General features: G+C 40.7%; 1 protein-coding gene across 44 annotated transcripts in view; it reads left to right on the top strand.

The window, feature by feature from the left end:
* Positions 1–450: 450 nt before the first annotated feature.
* Positions 451–11,250, top strand: part of COL13A1 (collagen type XIII alpha 1 chain) — a gene marked incomplete at its 5' end in the record, with an annotated part of 85,221 nt that continues 74,421 nt past the window's right edge. For 41 of the 44 annotated variants that reach the window (XM_081913117.1, XM_081913111.1, XM_081913108.1 and 38 more), the window contains 3 exons: positions 451–471; positions 5,637–5,672; positions 8,708–8,734. In XM_081913117.1, the coding sequence (XP_081769243.1) occupies positions 5,652–5,672; positions 8,708–8,734 (48 nt within the window). Of the gene's footprint in view, positions 472–3,472; positions 5,673–8,695; positions 8,735–11,250 lie in introns of those variants that run through there. The other 3 variants (XM_081913141.1, XM_081913140.1, XM_081913145.1) reach the window with 2 other exon arrangements.

Here is an 11,250-nt window from a genome sequence, read left to right as displayed (position 1 = left end):
CTCTCCTATGCTAGAATGAATCTACATGGACTAGTAATGCCAGTTAATCCCAGTGCAGAAATGTACCTGCTGACTGCACAGCAGTGGGAGTGAATAGTAGCAGCGGGTGTGGTTCACAATTGTACTCAACAAGCTACATATCCTTCTTTAGTGAGCCCCACATCTTTGTCTAGGATACACAAGGCTAACTGCACCAAGTCAGTTGTATCTGGCCCAGTCTTGTCTACTCTGACTTCCAATAGCTTGCCAGAGTGTCTGGAAACTCCTGGCTTTCCTGTCTATGATCACTTAACTGGAGATGCCACAAATTAAACATAGGGCACCACTGGAGTGGTATTCTTCACATCCAAGATTCAGTTAGCTTATGTCTTTATTGTTTCTCTGTACCAATCCAATTGCCCATGCTCCTTGTGCCAACTTGTCCTTTGCTGTGTTTCTTTTCAGGGTCCTTCAGGAAGACCTGGGCTTCCGGTAAATATTTTTTCCCCTTTTTGTGTTTCTCCTCCTCTCTTCTTCCTTTCTTGCCAGCTGCCTAAAGTCTGTGAATACTGGGGAGGAGATAGCTGGCTACCCATTGCAAAAGAACATATTGTCAGAAAATAGGTGTAGACGATATAGTACCCTTTAGATGGTTTTGGACTCACATCAGCTTCATCCTCAGCCAGCCTGGCTACTGCTCAGTCCAGTAACATCTGAAGGGGGCCATGTTCACCTCTTCTGCTGTAAAGAGAACTGGATTTCAGTGGAACATGCAGACTGACCCAATGTCAGGACAAAGGTTCTAAGTATAGAATTTCCCAAGTCTTTCTTGTAATGGAGAGCACACATTTCCTTTAAGAAGTTCTTTTGATTTCAGATGAGCTCATAGCACTTAGGGTATTTCCTTCCCACATTGCAGTTTTCATTCTTGGAGTTGCTTCTGCAAGCCACTCCTGCAGAAACATACAAAGGATCTATATCTTGGTCTACTTACAAGTCATATAATAAAGCTCTCAGGAGTTTTCAGATTCTTGGCATACCCAGCATTGACTTGTGAGTAGGCAGAGATGTAAATCTGTCCTATATTATTTAATCGTGGAAAGGATTTGCAGGTTCAGTTGAACAAATACCATTGTGTGAGGAATGTGTTCTTAGTGATGCAGAAATAGAGAGCTGACCTGTTTGGCCCATGTGCAATGGAAGCTCCAGTTCATTAGATTTTTTGGTGTTGTGGGTTGATTTCCTTCAGGAATTTGTGGCACAACATTCCTCGAGCAAAAAAACATGCATTTTATGGCTTGGGTTTAGCACAAACCAAGCATCAGGAAAATATAATGACAGAGAAGACACATCCTTCCAGCCCACATTCAGACACTGGCATTTTGGGAAGCTGCCAGTCACATTTATAGCACAGTTAAGAATATAAAAGTTGCCTCATATTGGACACCCCATTGTCTATGTCAGGGGTACCCAACACAGTGCCCTTCATATGTTGCTGAACTGTAGTTTCCACCACCTCTGACCATTGACCCTGTTGGCTGGAGCTGATAGGGATTGTAATCCAAGGACAGTTGGCTGGATACCCCTGGTCAATGTAGTCTAGTGCTGTGATTGGAAGCATGTTGATTGTGACCCTGATTTTAGAAGCTTGGAGGAGCTTCCCCACTTCTGCTACCTAAGATCTCTTGATCTGGTTGATATAAGTTTCATTGCCACCATTGATTTCACTTCCTGGAAGTAGTAGTGGCTGATAAGGGGGTATGGAAAACAATACCACTAAGCAGCTGTCAAATGGGAGGGGAACATCTGGGGCTTACCAACCAACATCTGTGGGAGTAGCCTGGGCAAGAGATACTCATGAAGGCATGTGCTGGTAATTTTGGGCCAATTGTGTAAATAGTCTGTAATATCCATATGGGTATGGTGAACTAGTCAGTCACCGAAACAGCTGCACAGTGCTACATGTGAGGCACTATTGTTTTGGCTGCTTCCACCAGGTCATGGATCACAGGCACCCCTCTCTTACAACCAGCATTGGCGGTCACTTGACCACTTTCTGCCCCTCTGTAACTAGCTGTCACTGCTGGAATGGAAGGTGTACCTAGCTTACCTTGGGTGGTTTTGCATTTGCCTAGCTGGGATAGGATCTATTATCAGAATCCATTCCATTATCCTTCTACGTTTGCTAGGTAGGAACATGGCTAGTTCATTAAATCTCTTCTTAATGGACACACCCCCCATTCCAATTTGTAGTTCCTCTCAAACAGCAAAAGATGTAAATATTCTTTTCCCACCTTGTTGACAGCTTGCATTCTTCTTTCCCCTCTAAGCTTGTTTATATGAATAGTCTTATTATCAGAGATTAAAAACAAAACCAGCATAGTGCCGGTCACTTTTTATGGGATTTGTAAACATATACCTAATGCTAATCCACATGGAAATCAGGTATTAGTGATAGTCTGTGGACATGATGGGTCACAAAAAATATGCCAGAGGGACTTCATACTGGAGGACTGACATTTCCCCCTCTAATCTAATCTAATGATAAGTTACTGACTTCAGAAGCTAGTTCACTCAGGGGAAAGCGAAAGAGCCTATCTATATGAACAACTATAACCACAATAAATGTACCACTGTTTTTCACTGTAAGTATGGGAATATGATATTGGAAGTCAGTTCTCTTTTTCATTAAAGGGACGTTTCTCAGGGCAGAAGTCAGTTTTAGCTCCAAGATGGGGTTGGTGCCAAAAACCATAGTCTCTTGTTGAGTTTTCTCCCCAAAAGTTTTAGAAAAGCCATCCCATCAGATGTCAAGGAGAAAAAGAACTATACAACTTTTAGAGGACATCTGAAAGTAGCCCTGTATCAGGAAGTTTTTAATGTTTGACGTTTTATTATGTTTTTCTATGTGCTGTAAGCTTCCCAGAGTGACTGAGGAAACCCAGCCAGATGGGTGGGGTATATATAATAAAATTATTATTATTAATAATGTACAAAGACACCCATGATAGTCATCTACCCTGGCCTGCCAACAACACAGTCTACACCACAGTCAAGGGCTGGGGAAATGTATAACATGATGATGTCTTGATTCTGCTCAATATGCCTAAACATAACAGGGACGAGTGGGAGAACTTGAAGCCGGTGTATCATTTTTGTTGGCAGCTCAGTCTGAAAAGCATAACATTTAGTTCTGTTCTTGCTTGCTGTTTTGTCAGTGTGTATAAATATCTGAGCTCAAGATATATGACTGGGCATCCATCAATTGCAAAGCATGCCTTCGCACATTAAAAAACAAAAACCTTGTTATATACATGGACATGATAATGGAAAAACATCTGGGAAAACTGAGCTGTTTATCAAGGCACGTACAAATTAGTAGTGTGTGCATGTCTTGTACTCAGGTATCTATACCTCAATTCAAAATGTCAAGTAAGAAGCTCTCCTACTTTTTATTTCTTGATTTCAATTTGAATTAACCCAAAAGGTTCAGCTTTGATAATTAGGGAGCTTTAGGATTAATTTTCTTAAATTTGGGAGTAAAATGTGTTCAGCTTCAGAAATCAGTTTGGAAAGATCTTCTCTAGAAAGACCATACAAGGGTCAGACTTGAAGGTAGTTCAGATCTTAGATATGACACCTTTGGATAAAATATCCCTCAGGTGTGACTTTCAAATGCAAAGAAATAAAAATAAGGGACCTAAACACACTTTGTGAAATCTTAGGGGATAATAACATCAAGATAGGCCCTTGTTTTTCATGCGGTTGTATAGTGTGTTGGCTGCTTTGGTGATGAAAACCTTAGAAACACATGGTAGGCAGGCAGCCAGGCAAACCATGCTGACTTATTAAGCTATGAAGGTTGTGCCAATGCACTGTGAGGGGTATAAACATTACTCATGAGTGAGTGTGTTTCTTGGCATTACATGATAGGCACCCTGCTCTCTTAAGCATCAGTAATTTATTCTGAACATCATAGGCAGGGATGTGTGTGTGGTGCAATTCAAGAGGAATCTGGAAGGCAGTATTGGGTTCAGAATTCAACTTCTTGATAAGATCAGCTTTATTTCGTTGTCTAAAAGCATGTTGCTAGCCTTTAGGGTTGCAAAGATATATATGAATGTTTTTGCACAGAGAGGGCAGGGCATGATGCAATGCACATTGTACAAAATAGAGAGTCCATTACCAGACATAAGACTCATAAATGCTAGAATGTACTTCGTGACTCTCGTATACATCCTTACCTAGGAGTAATTTCAAATGAACTTAGTGGGACTTAATTCTAAGTAGACATGCATCCACTATGAGGTTGCAATCCTGCCCATTAGCTGGGAGTAAGCCCCAGTGATTTCTTAGTAGACATAGTTAGGACTGTAGGCAGGAAGATCTGAAAGTGCAACTTTTTTTCCAGCTTACAACATGCACATTTAAAGCAAGTAATTTCTATGCCCCTTAGTCAGTGGCAGGCCTTGGGGTGTCAAATTTCAGCAGCACCCTGTGTGACACCAAAAATTGGCACCCCTTCCCTTCTTGCGCTCCATTGTAAATCATAGTTGTGGCATCCCTGAGGCTCCATACCCAGTGTGACCAAACTGGTTGTACTCTCCTAAATCATCCTTTGCCTTAGTAATATCTTGAACAAAATTCTGAAAAAGTGTAGAACTGATTTTCTCAAATTAACTGATACAAGGGTTCTTTAGCTGTGATTCAAGGGCTTCTGGTGCATTTTTCAGGGTCATGTTGATGCCACACTGTTAATAAAAAAAGAAAATGCTGAAGAGCTATAGATTCCTGTTAGTAGTTCTACCTCAGGCTGAAGAGGCAAGCCACAAAGAAGCTGCTTGTTTCTTTGGCAGTGCAAGTTTTTTTTTTAAAGACCCTTCTGCTAATGTGTGATTCTCCATCACACAAATAGCAATGGAAGAAAAGAACAGCAGGTGATTAATAATCATAAGCCTTTCAAATACCTTCCCTACATGGTGACATAATAATGATTCACAACAAACAAGCAAGGGATCCAAAATAAAACACAATTTAAGAACCAGTGGGCTACCACTTATTATACCAATGGACTAGGAAATATACTGATAAACAGAATATGTCATTAGACTACTAGAGGGCTTGTTTTCTTTTTTCCTTGGTTTCCCATAGGCATCTAGTTGGCCACTGTGATAACAGGATGCTGGACTAGTTGGGGCTTTGGCCTGATCCAGCAGGCTCTTCTTATGTTTTGTTCTTATGTTCTCAACAACTTCGATGTGTTATGCAATATTGCAAATTTGTGAAACTATAAAATGTTTCTATATAATGACACCATGTATGTTTCTTTATCAATTTTCTGCACAGCTATACTTACGTACTTATAGACATATTTAAAATATATTTACACATACACCTATACACACACAAGACCATGCAAGCAGATTTATACCGTTGCATTGAAGATGCTCCAACCACATAGTTTCCACTTCAGAGTCCATAAAATACGCAAACTTCTGTATTTTCAACCTAACACGCAAACATCTAAACCAATTACATAAATTTTAAATTAACCAATGCAGCTGCTTGAAATGCCAAGTAAAAGCTCATTTGTGTCACTTTATAGCACCACATATGGCCAGTTTCCAACTGCCCTCTGATTTTGCATTAATTGTTAGGGAGACAAAGGCGCCATGGGGATCCGTGGACTACCGGTGAGTCTTAAACCTCTTGCAATTACCTGACACACCTGCTTCTAAACCCTTTGCTATCCATGGCCCCTTTGTGGGGGAGGCGTGATATATTCATTATCTCAGGGTAATAATGACTCTGGTTCCATTTCTAGTTTGGCTGTGCAAAAGGCAAAGCATGAAGCAGCTACTATTAAAAAAATAAATAACTGATTTGATTGCTGAGAGCTTCATAGCAAGAGGCAGAGGAAATCTCAATGACTAGATGCTTCTGTTGCATAAAACTGCAGGGATCTTTAATTAACTGAGGAAGAGAACTTACATGGAAACTCACTGAGCATAAATTAATGGTGGGATGTGAAAAAGAAACTGATCTGTTTGGAGGATTGCCTGTACTATAGGCCCTATAGCACCAGGTTTTCAGCTGAAACAGGAGTAATGAGTGTGTGTGGCAGGGAAGGATTGCTTCTAAAACAGATTACTTTCTTACAGCTTTCCCAGAGTTGGAAAAGGGTGTAAATAACTGCAAAGATTAAACAGTTATACATTTTTGGCCTAAGGATGAGCATTGTTCTCTTGGGACAACATAGCAATGTCAACACCATTAAGGTGGAACATGTTTCAATTTAATGCTAACCACTGCTAAATGTTCTCTTGTCACATCACCTCCCAAAGAAGTGTCTGCAACCTGTAATTTAAAGATTGGAGGAGTACACTCTGCTGCTTTCCTGTAGTTAAGAAACAACACTGCAAGAATATATTCCCACACTCACTGACCAAAGAAGTGTTGTCCTCTATAATGCATACAAGTGCATGTCAGTCTGTGTGCATTTCCAGTAACATGCATAAAAACTAATAATTCCAAAGGCATTATTCCATGCACCTGGATGTGTTGTAGATGTGAGAAACTGTTTTTGTTTGACATACCTCAAACTTGAATCTCAAATATTGACAGAATGAGCTTCCCCCTAGTTAAGGAGAAAAACAATGAAACTTTTTCCAATGTACAAAAAAAAGGCATAAAATAAATGCAACAATTGGCACCCTCATTCCTGGTTCAGTCAAGATACACTCAAGCTTCTGCCTATGGTCTGCCTCATAGGTTGATTCCAAATGATCTATGTTGTAATACATCAAATGCATGCCAATTAGAAGTCAAAACATGAACATTTCAAGTAAATAACCAAATGATAAAGACCAGAGCATTTGAAAATGTACTCTACAAAGGCCACCAAGGCCAGGAACTTCTCAAATCAGCAAGTTAATTAGCAAACATAAATAGAATGATCAAAAACTTCATCACCTGTGATGTTGCCCCAAATGAGGGACATCTGACATCCACGTAGTCATGCAAGACTTGATTGTATTTTTGAGGAAACACAGCACAACACTTCTGGAAAGAGTGTTGATAGGTGAAAATTTCTAGTGGGTGTTGGTCATATAATCTTGCATGCAGCTATATTTCATGGTGGCTAAAGCTGCACAATATTGGAAGTATTGTTTAGTTCTGGGTATCAGTTGTTGTTTTTAAAAGTCTTGAGAAATGGGAGAAAATTTACAGAATAGCTACATGAATTACAAAAGGTCTAGAAGATCAAGTCATATGAAGACAGACTGAGAGACCTGTGCATGTTTAGCCTCCACTAGAGAAATGCATTGACAAATTTCAAATATCTGAAAGTCGTTATTAGAAAGAAGATGTCAAACCAAGTGAGAATTTCCACATTCTTCACAAGAAATGCAAGAAACAACAAGTTTAAAATGGAGGGCAGTGAATTTAAATAGAATGTTAGGGGAAATGTGTTAAGTAAAAGAGCAAATTGACAATACGATAAATCCATGAAGGCTGCAGTGTCTTTTATGGAATGTTAAGTACAGTATACCATTGTAGAAGTAGTTTTCTTGTTTTCAGTTTATGAAGTCTGTGTCTTCTGGATTTTATTTTATCTTATTGTACACCACTTCAGCAGCTTTTGGCTATGAGCTGACTTCTGAGTCTGCAAAACAAATACATATATCCTTGGGAATATCAAGGAAAAACTGTTGAGAATGGTGTTGGCATTCAGGTTCTTTTTAACATACCATCAACTGAAGAGTAGTCTGCAGTTCAGCTCTAGTATTCAGGTTAATATTTTGTTTATAATTGGTCAAATGCTCGTGCTTCAGTGGTGTGTTGGGTGGTAACAACAGATTACCTTGCCAAAGGGATGCTTTTATTCTGGTTATTGTGGCATTGGCTAGGATGGGGTGAACTTGCATTAAGTGACGCCATCAGAACTGATCTTCCAAACAGTAAATCTTTCTTGATTGCAGTGGGTCTAAGGAACCTTGCCAAATCTCTTGCTCCTTCCCAATTGCTGACTTTTGAGCTTAAATCTAGCCCAGCCTAGCTAACTCTATGAGCTTACTGCTAACGCATACCATTTGTTTTGCCATTCTTGAACTTAAGCTGGGTTCCTAGCTTCAGCTGCAGCAGCTCCTGCCGCCTTCTTAGGGTTCTTTAGGGTCTTTGGACAAAGAGTTAATCATGATGCAAAACAATCCCTGTTCCGTACCACTTCAGACTGCAGATGAGCAATTGCATGGCTGAATGTGCCCTCTGTCCCACACGTATAAAATTCCTAAACATAAAAAGTAGCAACTTATTGATAAGACCGGGCTGGAACACATCTCCCAGGCATACTAGTTTTCTACGTATGTAGATTTTAAAAAAGAGAAATATATACATTCTTTCATGCGAACCCTTATGGTACGTTTCAGGAACAGTTTTTCACCATATGATGCACTCCCCTATCCAGAGACAGGGATTCTTAAAAGTGGTTTAAATGGGAGGGAGTCTGAAGCAAATGTTGCCATCCACTGTGCTTGTGCGTGAGCATTAAACAAAGCATGTTTCAATGTTTGTCACATGGGGATTTTTGTGTGTGTGCTTCTGTGTGTGCATCTATGTTGTTTGGGGGCTTAGTGTGCCTTAACACTGACTCCTGTGTTTGTGTCTCTCTTTCTCTCTTCCTTCACCCTCTTGCATGTGGCTGCGACTGGTGTAAATGGTGGCCCAGGGACTAAAGGGGCAACCTGGAGAGAAGGTGAGTCAGCTCTTTCCAGCTCATCACTTCATTACCATGTCCTAAAAAAACCCTATGCCCCCTGGAAACACCTCCCTAACCAAGGTATTTTGCCCGGACAACAAGTTTGCCATGTGGTTGGTTGGAAATTAGTCCACGTTATCCCTCTCTAACTTCCACCCCTGCTCTTCCTGGACTAGAAGAAAGGAAGAAATCCCATCCTCTACGTGAGCCAAAGGCCCAGTTTAGAAGTACAAACTTTACAGATATTAATATATGCAAATAAGAAATAGCAGGGCGGGAAAGAGCCCACACATGTTCCAAGACAGCAGGGGGAAAAATTGTTTACTATAATTTATACTAACATTGTGAAGGCTGGCTAGGCAAGCTCAACATTTGCAGCTGGACCTTTCTGGTATTTTCTGGAACCATTTTCTGTTTTGTTGCTGACAGCTGTGATTGGTGCGTTCAGGAAAGATACACGTGGAAATGTGGTTAACTGCACCAGCTGTGTCCTAGGCGGCCAGATGTGTTGTGTTGGGCCAGGTCCACCATTTCCTGATTGCAGCCTTCTATTATCTAAAGGGAAAGCCTCATAAAAAATAATTGAGGAAAGCAGGTGCGAGGGGACCCTCAAACGTTTACTTTAATCTGTGGTGCTGTTTTCGTTTGCTCCTATCCAGAAAAGCATTACATCAGTTCTTTTTATGTTTGGGCAGAGGTAAGTGGTAGCCCAGAACAGATTGCAATGGAAATATCATATTTTTATTTGCTTTGCCCCAGACAGAACTAGGGCTTTTTCAAACGCCAAATGTATGTTGTGTGTGTGCCAGTAAGCAGCACTATCATTTCAGATGTTGCAGCACCTCAGAAGAAAAGAAAGGGGGGGAGGATGTTTGCTGCAGATTCTCTGTCCTTCCCAAGGAAGTACCACAAAAAAGTTGACTGTTTAGAAATCCTGTCAGCCTGACATGAAGAAGAAAAGATACTGCATGATATATTCTGGAGCAGAAGAGCAAAGCAGCTTGTAGACATAGGCCTTGGTTTCCTTTAGGTCATCCAAGACAATTAGTATAAAAACCTTCATCAGGTTTGACATTAAATATTTGGGCATGTTTAGGTAAAACAAGTGGAACCTGAAGCATAATGCTGTAGTATACCCTCACCTGCTAACAGAAGTAATGCTGCTTAGGGTTCTTTCTAGCACTCCAGCCCTCCTCTAGCATATTGGAAGTTGTCAGGGACTCAAGCAGGCCAGTTCTTTGTCCTCTCCTCCCCACCCACTCTCCATTTTCCATTTCCCTCTTCCAACTGGACTCAACATTCTGTGACTCCTGGATGCCACTGAGCATGCTCTGTCCTCATTGGGCCGTTATTTTGCATACCTCAGGATTCATCCAAGCATGCTCTCTTGTTTCTCAGAAGTCCTGTTTTGGCTATAATCCTCTTGGCACTCCACCACCTGAGCTTATTATTAGAGGGAACCCACCACTCCAAGCTGCTGGTGTGACACTTGTCCCTTTTTATCTGTCTAAGTATTCAGCTCTTATGTCCTATTCCTCTTGGCCTAGTAGTGCAGTGAATGGATGGCTGTCCATAATTTGCCAAATTAAGACGTGGGAACTCTATATGGGCTGCATATCCTGTCCATCCTATGTGATTATCGAGACCCTTTACTTATGAGTACATAGGTTCTTTGCACTAGAGTCACTTCAAAACCCCCATCATTTGTTCATTCCCTGTTATTAAATAAGCAGCAAAAATGCAACAATTCACATTCCCCTGAGCCTTTAAGGTGTTGAGGACAGAGAGGTTTAGAGGGGAGAGAATTGGAGATTTATAGTGCTTTTGTAATGGTTATCTATTCATTTACAAATTGTACATTTGTAAACTAAGCAGACATCCCAGGGACACTGGAATAAGCGTACAGTCAATCCCAGATTCATAGCACCATCAGTGCTGTGGAATCTTCAACAGCATCCTTGTCTCCAGAAATTTTGTTACTATCTAGGTCTCCCACTTAAACAAAAACCAAACTGATTTTCCATCCCCAATGACATAGACAGTTGTGAATCATATTCCAAATATTTAGAACAGCGCTTCGTAGAACTTTGCCAAAAACGAAAAACCCAACCAGCTTATTTTTGACCTTCACTGAGGGAAATAAAGACAGTATGAAGCCATTCTGAAAGAATATGGGATGAGAAAGAAATTCTCTCAACATTTTGAGGTGGGGCTACTGCTTACCTGTCTTGACCTTACAAGGTGGCTAAAGGGATTTTGTGGGGGTAGCTCTAACTTCACAAATAAGGTCGGTGCTCCACACAGTGGCATGATGCTCCCGTGGTGTTCCAGGAAGTATGTGGATGGTATGAAGCTGGGGAGAGAGCCTTGTCCCATTGTGTGCAGTGCGAGGTTTTTTTAAAAAAAGTTGAAGCAAGAAAAACCCCCTGAAAATCATGACAACCTCAAATAGTTAAGGAAGGTAAACATAAGTAGCATCTCCTCTACCCAAAATGTTGGAAAATAGCAGTTAG

Source organism: Podarcis melisellensis (assembly GCF_964234715.1).
Source record: "Podarcis melisellensis genome assembly, chromosome: 5".
NCBI lineage: Eukaryota > Metazoa > Chordata > Lepidosauria > Squamata > Lacertidae > Podarcis > Podarcis melisellensis.
Note: the sequence above shows the minus strand (reverse complement) of the source record. Positions and strands in the feature narration are given on the sequence as shown.